The sequence below is a fragment of the Sciurus carolinensis genome, chromosome 10 (assembly GCF_902686445.1).
Source record: "Sciurus carolinensis chromosome 10, mSciCar1.2, whole genome shotgun sequence".
Classification (NCBI taxonomy): Eukaryota; Metazoa; Chordata; class Mammalia; order Rodentia; family Sciuridae; genus Sciurus; species Sciurus carolinensis.
In genome coordinates this window covers 136,139,399-136,157,186 of record NC_062222.1, presented here as the reverse complement: position 1 = coordinate 136,157,186, position 17,788 = coordinate 136,139,399, and the positions used below count along the sequence as shown (strand labels likewise).

The 17,788-nt window shown below is 52.2% G+C and overlaps 1 protein-coding gene across 1 annotated transcript in view; it reads left to right on the top strand.

Moving 5' to 3' along the window:
• The window catches only part of Jakmip1 (janus kinase and microtubule interacting protein 1), a 129,741-nt gene that overhangs the window by 77,360 nt on the left and 34,593 nt on the right, over positions 1-17,788 (top strand). The window contains 6 exon segments of the mRNA XM_047566598.1: positions 2,940-3,063; positions 3,066-3,148; positions 3,913-4,032; positions 6,722-6,868; positions 7,613-7,753; positions 9,263-9,322. Of these exon segments, the coding sequence (XP_047422554.1) occupies positions 2,940-3,063; positions 3,066-3,148; positions 3,913-4,032; positions 6,722-6,868; positions 7,613-7,753; positions 9,263-9,322 (675 nt within the window).

The window sequence follows — 17,788 nt, the reverse complement described above, 5'->3', positions numbered from 1 at the left end:
TGCAGTGGTGCTGCATTTTGAGGGGAGCCCGCGTGAGGCGGTGGTGGGCTGAACGCCTGGGCCCCAGGCAAAGCCGTGTCATCTGGGAAGCCCATACTGAGGGACCAGACTGGAGTCCTGCTGGTCAGGCTGTTAGCTTGGGTCACCCCCCACTGCCACTACTGGTTCCCCTCACTTTAATTTTTCTCTTGGCACTCATTCTACTACAGCATTTACTTCTTATGTTTCCTCTTCCTACTGCAGAGTAGAAGCCCAGGGCATGGGATCGGGTCTGTTTGTCACTGAGGGCTTCCCAGTGCCCATTAAAAATGCTTAGCTGGATATCATTGAATTAAAGAAAACACTTGTGAGTGGTTTAAATTAATGAACTCCTTCCACTAAATTCCGATTGCGCCGGGTTGGCTTCTGGTCTGTAGTGTCTTTGGGGGCTCCTGGCAGGGAGGCAGTGCCCTCCTGCTCGGGAGTTGGATGTGGGCAGAGCAGGTGGGTGCTGATGGTCCATGGCCAGGGGAGCAGCAGCATGTTCCTTGCTGCTCGAGGAGAACCCGACCAGCACCTGCTGCTGAGCCCTGCAGGGGTCTGCCCGGGCAGATGGAGGCAGCCTGAGGTTTTCCAGCGAAGGCTGCCAGGGGCTGGCAGGACTGCAGCTCTTGGCTGGACAGCCTTCCAGTCTAGGACCGGGGCACCGCTTCCCTCCTGTTATCATCGCAAGTGTGTTTTTTTCAGTTTTTAGTGGCTTCCTTTTTAAATGAGAGATTCGTTTCTGAAGTAGAGCTAAAAGAGGTCAATGAGTCAATGTCAGGTTGATGTTGTTGGCAAGCTTGTATTCCAGTATGTTGTCACTGTGTGTCGTCCTTTCCACGGTTGACCTAAAGCTCCCCAGCAGTCCAACAGGGTGATGTCTACAGTCCTCCTTCCACCAGACTCCCAGTCTTTCTAGGGACTGATGGAGTGAGAGGTGGCCAGCCTGCCTCCAGGCACCCAGTTACTGGGGTGAGCTGTGAGCTCACCTCTTACGCAGTGCTCTTGCTGTGGTGGTCTGCAGCTGAATGGAGGTGTGAGGTTTGGAAGGAAACGTGGCAGGCTCGTTGCCTTCTTTCACGCATTGGAAGTGCTGAGGAAGTGCAGCATTGGTCTTAGCTTCTGCTGCTGCCTCAACAAATAAGCACATGTTTAGAGCCTTAAAACAATAGAAACGCATGTTCTTACCCTTCGGAAGGCTGAAGGTCCTAAATCAAGTGTTGGTGGGACTGTGCTTCCTCCTGAAGCTCTAGGGAGGGTCCTTCTGCCTCCCTCAGCTTCTGGTGGCTCCAGGTGTCCCAGTGTGGGCTGCACCACTCCAATCTCTGCCTCCGTCTTCACGTGTTGCCTTCATCTATCTTCTCTTGTTATTAAGACCCTGGCCATTGGATTTAGGGCCCAACTGGCTTATGCGGAAGCATCTCCTTATCTCAAAATCCCTAACCGAATCCCATCTATATGGACCTTTCCAAAGGTCCTGTTCACAGGTCCCAGGTTAGGATGTAGACTGTGCTTGGGGATCATAATCAGCCCACAGTAGCGTGGGTCACTCACCTATTCAGTATCTGATACAGCGGCTGGGAGGACCAGGAGCACAGTGCTCTTCTCACCAGACCGACTGGGTTTGTGTCCAGTGACTTTCAGTGTTTGTCAACAGCAGGGCAGTGTCCATGTCACATTGTTACCCACTGGCTCCCTCACCTGGCAGTCACCAAGGTAAGTTGGATGGACAGTGCCTCAGACATGGCACAGGAACTTTCCCAGGGGTGTGGTTGATACTCTCCTTGCTAAGCCATCCCCGTTCTTTCAGAGCTTCTTTGTGTATGCATCTACACAGAGCTGATTCCTAAATGCCGTGACAACAGAATAATTACTCAGCTCAGGCCATTGTGATTTTTGTCAATTAAGGAAACTCCAGTGCTTGGAAAATTGTCCCTTTTAATGCCTGTCTTGGTTTCCTGGGGCCACTATAACAAATTACCATAAACCAGATGACTTTACAACATATGTATTCTCTGATAGTTCTGGAGCCCTAGAAGTCCAATACCAACGTTCTGGCAGGACCACGCACCCACAAAGGCCAGAGAGTATGCTCCTTCCTGCCTCTTCTGAAGGACCAAGCAGAGAGGCCATGCCACCCAGAGGTTTTGTGATGTTGGGGCTTAGGGGCGAGTCAGGAGCAGGTGTCCATGTAAGTGTCAGCTGCATATGGCAGGAGTTGGTGCCACTGGAGAGGATGTGGCTGTCCACAAGAGGAACTTGGGGAGAAGCAGCCCGCCACTCAAGAGCTCTAGGTCAGGGGCAGCCAGAGCAAGACGTGTCTGTGAGGAAACTAAGGAGCTGTGGTGGAGGGGGGGAGAGGAAGGAGAAGTTCATGAAGCAGGGAGAGGGTGACCCTGTCAAGCAAGTGCTGCTCAAGTTGAGGCTAGGAGGATGAAACTTGTAGTGGGCTGAGGGCCAGGAATGCCTTGGCCACCTTGGCCACCTTGGCTGGAGCTATTTTGGTGGTGGGTTGGGGGTTAGAGGGTGGAGACTGGACTGGAGACTGGCCCGAGCCAGAGCACCTGCCCTGCACAGCAGCTTGCTGCAGAGGACGTGGTGGGGCCGGATCTGCTGGGCAGAGTTTACGTGTTTTGTGGGCTGAAGTGGGGGAGATGTGTGTGCACAGCTGAGCTCCAGTGGCAAGTGCCAGGTGACTGCATGGTCCTGGGACTCAGCTCTGTCTGCTCTGTCCTCGGGAATAAGGGGAGCTGGACCCAGGCCACAGACGTGGGCCTCTCTGGTCCTGAGTGTGCCCAGTTCAGTCGACCCTGCCCACAGCACTGCTTTACCTCCCTAGGCCTCAGGCAGCAGCACAGGAGTGGGTTCCCTGGCGAAGAGCCCCATCCGTGCCTAACTGCCCTCGCTTTCTCTTCCAGATGGATGAGATCAAAGGCAAAGACCGGGTGATTCTGGCCCTGGAGAAGGAGCTGGGTGTGCAGGCTGGGCAGGCGCAGAGGTTGCTTCTGCAGAAAGAGGCTTTGGATGAGCAGCTGGTCCAGGTCAAGAGGCTGAGCGCCACCACAGCAGTCCAAAGAGGGAGCTCCCTCCTGGCATCGGGGACATGGCGGAACTCATGGGGGGCCAGGTGAGGTGCGCCCCTGCAAACCCTGAACCTAATGACCGAGCAGCACCACCCCTTCCTCTGCTGCCCGGCGACCCATCGGCTTGCCTGTCTTCCTTGGGCTGCCCACCCTCCCATCCTCCCTTCTTTCTGCCCTCTGCCCATGTGCACACTCTTTCCTCCTGCTGGAGCTTCTTCCTTCCCATGCTCACTGACCTGTACCATGTGCCAGGCCAGTGCTGGGCATTTAGGAGGTCCAGGTGAAGGCTGGATACCTTGGCCCACTGTGGCCTCAGGGCTCAGTTGCAGAGAAAAACACGGAGACCTCACAGCAGGATCTGCTGTGGGGCCAGGAAGGGACCCAGATAGCACATGGAATGGCAAAGTCAGAGTCCTGCGAGCCAGTGAAAGTAACAAATGCTTCATTCACGGGGCTCTGCTAGGAGTGCTGCATACTCAGCACTACAGCGGACTGGCATTTCAGCCTCTGCCCTCGAGGACTGTACTGGACTGTACGGCCTGTTCTGGAAACCACAGGTGGCATGGGACAGGCCTTTGTGAGAGTTGCAGGGAGACAGGGCTTTGAGGGATCCCTGGGGTCACTGAAGGATTAAAATCTCTGTCACCTTGGAGGTGAAGTCTTCCCCAGGTGTGTGGCAGGTGGGGCGTCACCATCCTGCTGCATGGCCCTCAGCTGGTCCAACAAGGACCTCACTGCCGAGCGCCCTGGGCAGCACTTGGCTCCCTGTAAGCCTCCTCAGAGTCCGCTTGTGTCTTCACTTTTTTAGGATCAACATATGGATGAGCGAGATGTGAGGCGATTTCAACTAAAAATTGCTGAACTGAATTCAGTCATACGGAAGCTGGAAGACAGAAATACCCTCTTGGCAGATGAGAGGAATGAACTGGTAATCTGCTGCGCAGAGACAGATGGTGTCTTGCGAGGAAGGGGCCCCAAGGCCATGAAACCCGCCTTAAACAGAAAGTTAATGCAGAGACCTCTTGGTTTTCTTTACTTTCCTTCTCATTTCTTTTTGATTAAAAATCTATCTAACACACACTCATTGAAGAAATCTGTTACTACCTGTTGTTTCTGAAGGAATTTACCCCTAAAAAACAGTTGGAGAAATTCAGAGAGGCAAGTAGAGAGGGTGTTCCTTGCAGCCCTGTTACAGTAGCAACGAAACAGCCACAGCACGGGCACAGCTGTTCAACACTGAGGCACTGGACAGGGGGACTGCAGGGCTTTTTTTTTTTTTTTTTTTGGTACCAGGAATTGAAACCAGGGTTGCTTAATCACTGAGTCACATCCTCAGCCCTTTTTGTATTTTATTTAGAGACAGGGTCTCACTGAGTTTCTTAGCACCTTGCTTTGCTGAGGCTGGCTTTGAACTTGCGATCCTCCTGCCCACTGGGATTATAGGCATGCACCACCATGCCTGGCCACTTTGGAGTGTTATCCCGTGACTTCTCTGTAGTCATCAAGACTGAGGAGGTAGACCATATTTAACTGACAGGGAAATTTGTTCCCAGTCAATTAAATGTTAAAAGCATTTTACAAAACAAAAGTAAGTCGTTACCATCCTGCTATAGAAAGTTTTTTTTTGGGGGTAGGGGTGATGTGATCATAGAAAATTTTATTTTTATCTTTTTACTTTCTTTTGCATAAACGTTTATATACTTCTATTTTAAAAAATAATGTGGACTTCTGGTTGAAGAGAAAATTTCCAATAATAACAGCAATTTCATAAATCTTTACATTCACTGGATAAACTGCTGAACGAATTTTTATGTGAAGTGTCAGTACATACGCTTTTTGACAAACACCTCATAAGTTTTATGTTTAATTTTTATGAAGGGAAGTGTGTCCAGAATATTTGAAAAAAACATAAAACCTATTAAGTATCACTTCACAGTTTTAACAGTATCAAAATCAATTAATTTTCCCTTAGTATTTTTAAAGGCATGTTTTATATGGCTTTAATCAGACTGCATGTATAATTTGTTTCTGCTTTTCACTTAACTATTCATAAGGTGAAAAACTACTGAGGCGCTTGTGCTGGCTGAGTGGCTTAGGAAATGTCGTGGGCTCCAGCAGCTGGCGCGGAGGTGTTTGCTGTGGGAATTGACCGTCCTCTAGCACTTTGGCCTTGAGCTGGGGAGAGCTCCATTGCTGGTGGCTCTGGTGTGGTTTTCATGCTTTCTCAAGCACTTCACCCCCACCAAGCCACTCCCGCTTGGTTCTGTGGGTGCCCAGTGCTGCTCTGCAGCTTGCTCCTCACAGAATTCTATCATCCAGCATCTGCCTGTCCTGCAGCTGCCCGCATGTCTGGGTGGGATGTGCTAGGCTCCTAGCTGTCCCCCTTGGGCTCCTGAGTCTGTTTCCACTCTTTGCTGTTACAGCCAGTGCCATGTGAAAGATGCACTGTCCAGAGCCTCTGAACAGATAGCCTCTGAATAGATGGGTTGCTTTACCTCCTACAGCCGGTGACTGTCAGCAGGTGTCTCGAGTCAGTCCCTCATGCTTGAGCCTCAGTTCTAGCACCTTCTGTGACCATGTCGCCCTTCTGTCCATTGTCAGGCTCTCATCCATAGTGTGGGGTGGGTTAGCAGCTCCTGGGTCCCAAGGGTTCAAGGAGGGAGAGTGGGAAGGTCCCTGGTGTTTCAGGCGCGTGGCGAGGACTTGGTAACACGCTGGCTGCCTCCGAGTGTGATCCTGACAGCATTTAACTTGTTCTGACTTTCACTGTATGTTTGAGTCTCACTTCAAATCTGAGGCAGGTGACTGCCATTATTCCCGTGTTATAGATGAGGAACTGAGGCTAAGAACATGCATGTGTTAGCAGGGACAAAGGGGCGGTGCTTCTAACTGTGCAGCAGCCCATGTCCTGGCTCCTCCTCCCTGTCCCCCGACCACATTGTCTCACTGGCCCACCCTGCACACTACCGTCAGAGCCTTGGATTGTTCCAGACAATAAACCTGATCATAGAACTCTCCTGCTTCAAAGCTACTGGGATGGAGAACAAATGGCCAAAATGGGCCCCTGAGGGGCTCCCCGAGGTCAAAGGAGAGTCTATTTGTCACAGGGATTATCTGCCCAGAGGTCTGTGGAGCCCCTCCAGGGCTAGATGGCTGTGCCGATCTCCAAACCCCAGCACTGAACCTGGCACGCTAGGTCCCAGGGTGTATCTGTTGGCAGAAGGGTGCTGAACTGTAGTTAGCTTTGTGCCTGGGGAAGGGTAGCCAGGAGCAGCTAGGTAGCTGTATGGTACTTTCTACATGCAACCTCTGACCTCTGGGAGTCATGCCCGGGGAAGAACTATGGAAGGGAGGACACAACCCGGACCCCTGCCAGTGGGCACCCTGAGCCCTATCTGTGGGCCACCCTGTCAGGCTTCGTCCTCTCCTCTTGCCTCACCCCAGGTCACCAAGATGAGATGCTGCATTTGGAGCCTCTTTCTGGTGTTTGCTCTGTCCAGGTCCTCATGGTGGAAGCTCCCAGGGTGCTGTTGAATCTCCGCTCACCTCTGTGGTGGGAGTTTGGTGACCCACTGAGCCTTCAAGCTGCCTGATCTCTGTGTCTGTCCCCACCATAGCTGAAACGCTCCCGTGAGACCGAGGTGCAGCTGAAGCCGCTGGTGGAGAAGAACAAGCGGATGAACAAGAAGAATGAAGACCTGCTGCAGAGCATCCAGAGGATGGAGGAGAAGATCAAGAACCTCACAAGGGAAAACGTGGAAATGGTAAGTCCAAGCCATGCGGGACCATCCTGGGATTCTGACCTGGGTTGTCCAACCCTGGGCTTCATGGTCCACGTTCTCCAGGGCTACCCCTGCCCTGCTCCCAGGAGGCCTCATGGACAGTGTCAGCCTGTTCTCTCCACGTCTCTAGAATGGGCACTGCTGGGACATCTGTGCCTCGAGGGGTCAGACAACTGTGTCCTTAAGAGACATCTCAGTTTTCTCTGAGCCTCAGTTTCTTTATCCGTAAAACGGGAAGGAAAAAGTTCACATTGCAGGATCACCCATAGGGTGCATGACAGCACACAAAGGGCCCATAGAACAGGGGGCTCAGAGTGGCACCCTGTTCATGGGATGGCAGGTCTTTGTGGTCAAGGCAAGTTATAAGATGCTCTAAGGTTTGTACAAATAGTCTGAACGTCACAGCTGAGCATGAGGCCCAAGAACCAGCGCCTGTATTGCTGTGTGGTAGAGGACAGGTGTGAGCGTGCGTGGAGGCTGCCTCTGCCCCACCTGCCCTTCTAGCTTTCAAAGCCCCTTCAGACCATCCTCTGCACCCCTGCCCGAGTGCCCTGCCTGCCCCGCTGCCCCGCCTCCCACCTATGAGCTTTATCGGCCATGTTGCAGGCTTGGTTGGGCCTGTGGCTCTCATCCCCTGTCCTCCCATTTGTCCTTCTGTCCCTGTGCCCTGCGCCCACACTTCAGTTCTGTGTGGTGACCCTGCAGTGCTCTCTTCACTGACCACAGAGAGAAAAGCTGTCGGCCCAGGCCTCCCTGAAGCGCCACACGTCCCTGAACGACCTCAGCCTGACCAGGGACGAGCAGGAGATCGAGTTCCTGAGGCTGCAGGTGCTAGAGCAGCAGCATGTCATTGACGACCTCTCACTGGTAAGCTCCCTCTGTGTGAGTGGCACCATGTGACACAAGCATTGGGGGTGGGCATTGGGGAATCAGGGCCCATAAGGCAGTACAGCTTTGGGCACCCACTGTATTCCCTGTGATGTGCACATTCCTGCTGTGTTCTGCCAGGAAACAGCGCTGGTCTCCATGAAATGAGATTGCTGCTACCTGGGAGTGGTTTCCATGGCTACTCTCATTCTTCAACAGTCTCCCTGGTTTGCTGTTGTTAAGAAGCAGCATCAGTTTTAGGAATGAGTCTTCTGGCCTTTACAGAGTGCGCATGATCCATCCTTGAGAAGTCTAATTATTATTAATTTTTAAAATTTTTATTGTTTTAGCTTAGCAGACTGTGAGTTTGAGCCTGCAAACCTGAACCTTGTGATCAGATCAGAATTTGAAGGGCTTGTTAAGGCTATGTGTTTCATGACGGTTGGGGTGCAGATCTGTGAAAGGGGTCAGGAGTGGGACTGCCTTAGGTAGGTGGGGTGTTCTATCCAGAGAATTCTGCACGGCATTCCTTGGGGCCCACCTGCAGTGAGTGTTAGCTGGATCCGAGCAGTATATACTGCTTGCCCAGGAGGTGCGATGGGTCCACTTACAGGATAGAAGGTCATCAGAATTCTAGAGAAGGCTTTGGCCAATGTCACACTCTCTGTGTCCACCCCTCTTCCTGCTTCTTTCAGTTTTTTCTTCATTCCATACACCCTATCCAAGTATCCAGCCATCTTCCCTTCGTTACACAAAAGAGTTGATACAGCTTAGGACGAGAAAGCACTCAACAGAAAAAAAAAGAAAGAAACCAAATCAAAACTAGGGAAAATAAAAATAATGCCAGATCAGAAGTGTGGACCATAAAGCTGAAACTAAGCACCAGATTTGTTCCGTTGGAGGGAGAAGGAAGATGTGATTAGGAGAGAATCCGGGTTTTATGTGGGGCACAGTGCTACTGCCACTCCCGCCTCATGGGAACCATTCCTACTGACAGCAGCCACCAGATAACCCCAGTCTTTTGTTCTTTTCTAGAGCAATGCCACAGGGCAGGGTCTAGCCTGGGTAGCAGAGAAGAAACACAGAAGAGGGAAATCAAGCTGTCTCCTGGCCAGGAGCAGGCTCTGGGGAATTTGACCCCACTTCTGTCCAAGTTCATAGGTTTCTTATGCCTGCTGCTGTTGCAGGTAGATCTTGCCAAGGCCAGCGCACCCCTGGGCAGCACACTGCTTTACACTTTATAGCTGCAGACCCCAAAGAAGAAGAGGCATGGTAGGACAGGGCTAGCAAATCCGGGCATTTTCCACATAAGGACCTGAGTGAACAACTTATCCCCATAGCTCATTTCCAAGAAGCAGCTATGACTTAGGTGCTTAGAACATGGAACATCCTGACTTGGGGAGATAGTAGGCGTGGCAGTGTCCCTCCCACCCCTGGAGAGCTGGTGGCATTGCTGGGTGTGACAATGTGGGGCTGACTGGAAAAGCTGACAGTAGTGTTTTCTTCCAGGAAAGAGAACGGCTGCTGCGTTCCAAGAGGCACCGAGGGAAAAGCCTGAAGCCACCCAAGGTGAGCCTCGAGGCTTCCACTGCCCTTTGCAGACCCGCAGTGCAGGCGGGCCGTGGAAAGGGAGGGATGCCAGACATTCCTAGAGGGGCCTGTGTGTTGGGCGATGGGAAGTTCGTTATCACCACTTTTCAAAGCAGCATAAATTATGGTTGTGTACTGTGACCCAGTTATGATAATTTATTCATGGAAAACTTACTGATGCAATTCTGCATTTAGGCCGCAGGATATATTCACCCAAAATTAAAAGCATAAATACCTTTTGAAGGATTTAAAGGACTCTCAGACTGGGTTCACACCAACTACTCCCTTCTCAGTGATCAGAGAGCAGGAGCTTTGTGGGGTTTGGAACAATGAAGTATTTTACTTTCAAAATATGGTTCTGCCTTCTCATAGTGATAGTGTCCAAGTGCCCTGGTAAAGGGAGCACTGAGCAAGGCTTGTGAAACTTCAAAGGCCAACAGGCCAAGCTGGGTTGTGAGTCTGGAGTGAGTCCAAAAAATAATAATAATAATAATAATAAATAAAAAAGCATCAATTACACTTGAACCTGTGAACCTGTCACCACAAAAACATGGGCCTCCTCTCCCTTTCACTGAACCAGGAGCACTGCCTGCTTTGTCTTTGATAGAGATATGGTTGTAGAGACATTCTCTCGTCTGTTAGGCCAACAGCTGTGCAGATGTGACAGTGATGGCAAGAACCTGAGGCCTTGGAGTCCAGGTGGTAGGGACTGTGCCTAACTGGGCCCAGAATACTGGTTGCTATAAGAAGATGGGCCAGGCAGGTCGGGCCTTCCAGTCTTTGAAGAGAAGTGTTATACGTTAGTATCCTGGGGCTGTCTTAACAAACTGTCACAAAATGGATGTCTCAGAATGACAGAAATGTTTTGTCCTAGAGGGCAGAGGTCTCATCCAGGTGTGAGGAGGACCACACTTCCTCCCTCTAAAGTCCACAGGAGTCCTTCCCATTCAGTGCCTCTCCCAACTTGCTGGTGGTTTCCTGGCAGCCTTTGGCTCCCTTGGCCGGCAGCTGTGCCACCCTAACTCTGCCCTTGTCCCCATGTGACTGTCTCCATATGGGTCTCCATGTCTTCACGTGGCAGCGGTTATGAGGATGTCAGTGGATTAGGAGCCCACCTTCCTATTAAATCAACGTGGTCTGATGTTAATTTCATAATTACAACTGCAGTGACCCTGTTTCCATTCTGCAGTGCCAGGGCTAGTCCCTCAAAATATCCTTTTTAGGAGGGACACAATCCATAACCCTTTGCTTTATGTAAAATCTCAGGATTTTAAATGTTGGTATAAGTCTACTGTGCTATAGGCCAAATAAAATATCTGAGCCCAGTCTGACCCACTGCTGCCCCCTGGCTGCCAATAAGGTGCATGAAGATTAGTGCTGCAGGCAGAAGGTAGGCAGAGTTTGTTGAAGGCTTGCTGTGTGAGGCTGGTGTGGTATTCCCATTTCATAGTTTCAGGAGACATACAGATATTAAATGTGGAAACAACTCAAAGAGAAATGGTAGGTTGAGAAGGCTGGATTCAAATGCAAGTCTGGGACTCCAAGGTCTAAACGTCCACCACCAAACCAAGCTGGCCAAGGTGCAGTCTCTACATGCTGGCCTTAGACGCTCAGCAGTGGGTAGTGCTTTGGGTAGAACTTGTTATCTTCAAATGTGTATTTTACAGTGGAAATAACTTAAGTGTGCTACAGAACCCTGGGAGGTGAACAGTGACATGCCCCTTGTAGGCCGTTGTCATTCAGTGTGTTCCCCCAGCTGTGGCTGTGGAATGCTCTTTCTTTTTTTCTTTTTTTGGTACCGTGGATTGAACCAAGGGACACTTAACCACTGAGCCACATCCCCAGCCCTTTTTTATATTTTATTTAGACACAGGGTCTCACTGAGTTGTTTAGGGCCTCGCTAAGTTGCTGAGGCTAGCTTTGAACTCGTGATCGTCCTGCCTCAGCCTCCTGAGCTGCTGGGATTACAGGTGTGTGCCACCACACCTGGCATGGAACACTCTTTCATTCCCTGGATTTTGAGTTATAACATTGTCCTATAAGTACTTATCCACATTACTCATGGCCATCGTGCACATGAACTTCTATGGCTACGTGATCCTTTGAGTAGATGAGCCGAGCATTTGTCTCCATCAGCTGCTGGGGTATGCTTGAGTCCAGGACCTTGGGTTAGGATAGCTGCGGTAGCTGTTGTGCCCACAGCCAGCCTCTGGGCCTGTTGTGTTGTATTCTCTGACTGCTGAACATTTTACTAAGGGACTATGCAAATTATTTAGCTACCCTTTACCCTAGTGTTAGACTTTCTGATTCTATATATGTCACCAAAGCAAAGCCCTTTTGTGCAGAAAGCTGTCATTTGTAGTCTGAATTGTTCTCTTGGATAGATTCCTCGTGGGTGGAATGTAGGTTTGATGGTGAGAAACGCAACTTTGAGTGGGGCAGTGCGCCCCCTGCTGCGCACAGTGCCCAGTGTAGATTTCTGGAATATACAAATATTCTAAAATCTCAAAAACTGAAATTTGAAACACTTTTGGTTCCTAGCATTTCAGATGAGGGGTACTCAACCTAAATCAGAATGCCTGGAATATAAAAGGTTTCTTTTCCCCCTTTTCCTGATTTCAGAATGCTCTGATGGGAAGATAAATTTACAGAGGGTTAGAAGCGAAGCGTGCTTTGCTACACCCATGTGCCCGGCAGGCAGGGGCAGGGGCTGCCTTTCCTGCCCTCCATGTCTTGTTCACTGTATGACATAGAGCAGGTGGCCCTAAGTAGTTGTTGGCTGAATAAGTGCATTGCCTTTACTGGAAAAGGCATTTGTCTTTGGATGCTGGGGTGTCCAGAAGGATGGGAATATGCGGCCATGTTAATGGAGAGTATCATGTTCCTAGAAGGCTGCATTTGGGAATCTGCATGGAAAGTTTTCCAAGCTGGCTCAGGGTCTTGCTTGCGCCTGGGCCTACCAACACCGTTGCTTCTCTTCAAGATTCAGTGCAGGGCATTCCCTGTGCTCCTGCTCACTCCTAGCCTGGGAGGGGCTGATGGAATGGACCTTCCCATCTCTCGGGTCCTGAGCACGCTTAGTAATCCCCCCGGGCTGCCCTCCTTCTCCTACAGGCTGCAGGCATTCAGTAGGTTTCCCTTGTCAGTGGCTCCCTTGCTTTCTGTCCTTTATGCTGCCAAGTACTTTCCCCCTTTGCCAGGGATTTCACTTCAGACTACTACAGAGATTTCCAGAGGGCTGAGAGTACCATTCCTGCCCTCTGAGGCTCTTTCAGAAGAAGCTTTGTGAACCTCCCTGGACTCTGCAACTAACCCCTGCACAGACCTCCTCCAGTGTCATGCCCGTGCCCTGGTTTGGGGGTGATGGGGCCAAAGGAGAGTCCTGGATGCCAGCCCTCATCTTCCTGGAGGCCTTTGCATCCCTGAGGACCCTGACTCTCTCAGAGTCTCACCAGGCTTGGAAGTCCCCCAGGTCAGGACTATGACTGTCTGCCCAGGAGCTTGCTGCTTGAATGCAGCTCACATTAGCCCCAGTCAGGGTTGTGGGAGGAGGTCCTAGGTGTGGGGAGGGGCTTGCTCTACAGGAGGCCTGACAGCAGGGTCCCCACCCAGACAGTGAGCTATGCCACAGGCACAGAAGCCACAGCTTAGTTGAGCCCCCAGCATCTGACAGGTGCTTAACAGGGGTGCTGGTGGCTCACAGGCCTCAGGCGAAAGCCAGGTTGGGGTCTCAGATGGCTCTGAGCAGCGGGGGGCAGGGCAGTTGCAGCCATGGGCAATGTGGCATTGGTTAGGTGTTCAGACTCTCAGAACCTGTGTCCCTGAAATAGCCATGTCCATGAGGTCCAGTGATGCCTGAGGCCAGTCTGCTGCCTTGCAGATGGGAGGATGGAAGCAGGCTGCGGGCACCTCTGCCTGTGCAGGGTGCCTGGCGTTGGCCATAGTGGGCATGTATCTTTCTTCCCCATGTGAAAGTGTTTGCAACTGGCCTTATTCCTGATGGTCCCTCCCCGCTCTGTGGGCAGCTGATGAGCTCATGGGGGCTTGTCACACCTGTGTATCCAGGTACTTGCAGCTGCCAGCACAGCACTGTGTTCCTGAGGGTCAGAGTGGTGACTCTCAGGTGTTCTACATCCCCCTGTCCACACTGTGACCCTCAGCTGGAAGGGCTTGTTCTTGTGGCTCAGTTGCATCCTTGACATGGGGTCCCTGCTTCACAACAATCATCAGGTCTCAGCCCATGCATTTCTTAGCAAAGAGAGGAAGCGGATGGCAAGACTTCCTGCCAACCCACCAGGCGGGTGTCTGAACTCCCATCAGAAGTGTGAAGCCTCTCTGGGACTGTTCTGTGTCCTCCCTGCTGGGAGGCCCTTTGGTAAAGCCCGGGGGGCAAGGTGGGCCTGAGTGGGTCCTGGAGACAGGACATTAGGACACCTGTGAGGAGCAGGGGCTGTGTCCTATGCCACACCCAGTACTTAGCACCAGTGCCCACATGGTCTGCACTGTTCTGGTCCCCGTGGAAGCTTGTAGGTTACTAGGCAGCAAGAGAAGAGTAGAGCCAGCCTCGGGGGAGCAGAGCTCAGAAGCCTGACCTGGCCACAGAGCTGCCAAAGGCACCTTGTCTAGAGTAGCCAAAGACTATGTGTCCTTCAGACCCCATCTGAAGACTCTGGAAGATGGGAGATTCTGCTGGTTCTAGGTCATTCACTGAAACAGGGCAGGAAGCCCAGGGCTGGGGAGAGCAGGGTGGTGAGTCTCAACTTCTGCAAGGAGCTGTGGTGGAAGCTGGGCCTGCAGGCTTCTGTCCTCTGCCTGGTGTCAGGAGGGGACCCCAGGCCCTGTGGGGAGAAGATTGGAGCAAAGGCTCCAGATTGCAGTCATATCTGTCCAGGTCACTTGCTTTCTCAGGGCCTGGTTCAGACTATGTCCCCTTTCTGTGACCACTGCAAGAGCTCCCTGGTGGCAACCCTGCTCCCAGAATCTCCCCACCACCTCCAGAGCTGTGAGAATAAGGGACAGGCGCCAGTCAGACCCTGCAGGCTCCCTCTCCTTTTCCCTGGGCCGCAGGCCCCCTGCATACCTGGGCCAGTTCCTGCCCTCTCCATACCACCTCATCTCTACCTCTGCACAGGCCGGTGCTGTTCACCTCCCCTGCTCGCTGTCCCTGGCTCCTTCGAGACTGGGCCTCACAGTCCCGTGTCCAGCTGGGCTAGCTGCCGCTGCTCTGAGCTTTCTCAGCTCTCTGCTCCTTCTGCCCCGTGTATGCTGCCACATCTTGTCACTGTCCCTCTCTGTGTCTGCTTCCCTGGGGCTCTGAGGATGCTGGGGCTGAGGGAGGGAGTGGTGGGGGCCCACATGGTCTGCCTAGCAGCTGTAGGAGCAGGACTGGAGCCAGCACCCTCTGATGTCTGGGTCTCCAGGGGAACTCGTACTGGGAAAAAGCAGAGGGTGTCCTTGGACTTCCTACCTCCTCTGAGTGGACTCAGGGCCTGAGGCTACACCTAGCTGGCTAAGCAGTGAGGCCGAAGGGTGGTTCTCAATCCTCCTGTCCCCTGTCTCTCTAGCCATTCTCTGGGGACTCTCTGACTTGGGTACTGTAGAACCGTCAGGTGACAGGCATGGAGCCTTTTAGCAGCCTAAGTAGGGAGCCTGAGTAGGTTCAGGAACCAGATCAACTCTATGTACCTCATGGTTTCTGCAGACTAAGAATCCCTGAGGCTCAGGCAGCCAGTGAGCGTGCAGGACAAAGACTGTCCTTGACTTCTCTTGAGGATCCAGGTGTGAAAATTAGCCTTTAAGTTTGCCCCAGAACTACATGACAGTTTTTTAGAAGACTTGCTTGCTAGGATTAAGTCTCTCTTTCCCAATAGCCAGTGTGTTTATTTGTTGTTGTTTCTAGTGTTAAAAATGAAGTCACTTAAAGAAAGAAACTGAGGTTGCTGATACATCTGGGTGGGGCTGCTTCAGGCTTGGCTGAGTCCATGTGCCCCACCTCTCTGTCACCTCTGCTTTTCTCTGGACTGGCTTCTTCCTCAAAGGCTGTGTCCATGTAGAGACCCAAATGGCTCCAGTAGCATCAGGCTTGCCTCATACCTGCCGGGCAACCCCTGCAGTAGGAGGGTGTCTCTCCCGGTTCCAGCAGAGGTCCCAGGGCTGGCATTGGTCACAGGCCCGTCACTGACCCAGGCCCAACCCTGGCTGGAGGGCACCTCCCTGGGAAGGTGAGGCACAGGGCTGGTCAGCGCTGATGAGGAACGTGATCCGTAGGCATGTTTTAAAAGGAGCGGAGCATCGTGTAATACCGGGGTTGAGGTAGCTCTGCGAACTCAGCCGTGTGTCCCTTGTGAATTCAGCGTTGCCTTCCTGCGCTTTGGTGTCTGTCAGTGTAGGAGTTTGACTTTCTTATATAATGCTCTCCACTTTTCCAACATGAGTGTCTTTGCCTTTGACATCATGTCCAGTGAGGCTTTCTTCTCCAAGAAGTGCAGGACAGTTCTGGGCGTCCCTGGACAGGGCGCCCGAGGACTTCTTTCTGGTTCAAGGGTCCAGTTTCCCTGACAGTGGTTTGCTTTAGTCTATCCAGATGGAAAAATGAATGCCGTGGAGGTGACTGCAGGGAAGCGGGGGGATAGGTGCACATCTGGGGTACATGTGGGATGGTGGCTGCTCAGACTTCTCTCCCAAGCACGCAAGGAAGAGGCACCGCTGCGTGTGGGGCTCTAGTCTGAGGGAGAAGGCTCTCTGGCACTGTGTCCTCGCCCTGTGGAGGTGTGTTGCCATTGCTGCTGTACCTGGGGACTGTGCAGTGCTCCTGATGACAGCTCAGGGCTCTGTGAGGCAAGTCCCCCAAGGGCTCTGGGCCCTGCACCAGCTCAGACATCCTTTTTACCCAGGGCGCTCCTTCTGGGCGTTCTTGTCCTCGGATTCTGCAGAAGCCTTGGAGAAACATGACAGGCATGTGAGGAGAGGAGAGGGCTCTGGGGAGGATCACGCCTTTCCTTGGGCTGAAGGGCCTGCAGGCGGATGCTGACAGTGTGGCCTTTGGCTGAGCCAATCCCACGGCGTGCCCTGCAGCCTCTGGCCACCATGGAGTACGTCCTGTTTGTGCTGTACTTCTCCTTCTTCCTCTGCCTCTGTGCCCTGGTGTGCCTGTACTTCTCTGGCTGCCAGGAGATGACCTATAAGCATGAAGGTAAGCAGCTGGCTGCAGGCAGAGAGGGGAGCTTCCGTGACAGTCCCCAGCTATGACCCAAACCCCCAGGGGTTCCAGGCGGTTCTGTGAGAGATCTAAGAGGAGACAGGGAGAGGGGCTGGGAGGGGCCGGATCCTGTGGAGGGGCTGTCCGTTGTGGGCATCTCACTTCATCCCTGTCCCATTCCACCTGCTGAGTGTGAGCACCTGGGTGTTAGGTGTCCAGGGAGAAGAAGGGTTTGCTTTGGCCATAGCTACACTTAAAGCCTGAATTAGTTTGTGGAAAGAAGTCAGCCAGGCGTGCCGTTGGTTGTAAGGAGAAGGGAAGGGTAAGGGTGAGCCCTTTGGATATGGCATGTACCTTCAGAGTGAGCAAGCAGTGGGGTCTGTCCCTGAAGGATCTGAGGAGTGCTCAGGGGCTTTTAGAATAATCCAGATGCAGAAAACGTGACAATCTCTTTCACTCTTGGCCTTTAAAATATTTGTTTGTTTATTTGGTACCAGGGATCAAATGCAGGGTGCTTAACTGCTGAGCCACATCCCCAGTTCTTTTTATATTTTATTTAGAGACAGGGTCTCACTGAGTTGCTTAGGATCACACTGAGTTGCTAAGGCCAGCTTTGAACTTGCGATCCTCCTGCCTCAGCCTACTGAATTGCTGTGATTATAGGGGTGACCACCACTCCCTGCTTTGGCCTTTTTTAAAAGCTCACTCTACCAGGCATGTGAGGAGGCCGTGTTTTGGGGGGTCTCCTGGGCCTCTCAGGAAGCAGGCATTGCATTATTTCCTGTATATTTGGAAAAACCATCGTAAAATGAGTTGCACGGTCTTCAGAGATGATGGCCACTGGGTTCACTTGCACACGAGGGTCTTTTTCTCTGTGTTGAGAATGGCACAAATAGACTTGGTGCTTCCAGGCTACCCACCACCTGATCACGTAGGGAGGAAGACAGACCACCCCAGCCTGGCATGCCCCAGCCTTGCTTCTCATTGCTATGGAAACCATGTGGACTGCAGTGTCCCAGGCTCATCTCCACTGTCACAGGGCCACAGGGACTGGCCATGAGCGCTGGGTTTCCTTTCCGTGGATGGCTGCCTGTTTCCCTCAGGGTGGCAGTTCGTTGAGACTTGATCTCTGGGGCATAGTTATCTAGGGATCCCCACTTGGGCCATTGGCTAGGGCAGCTCTACCTGAGCCCAGGTCGGCACAGGGTCTTGGTGGTTAATACCATTAATGGGCCTTGGTAAGGGAG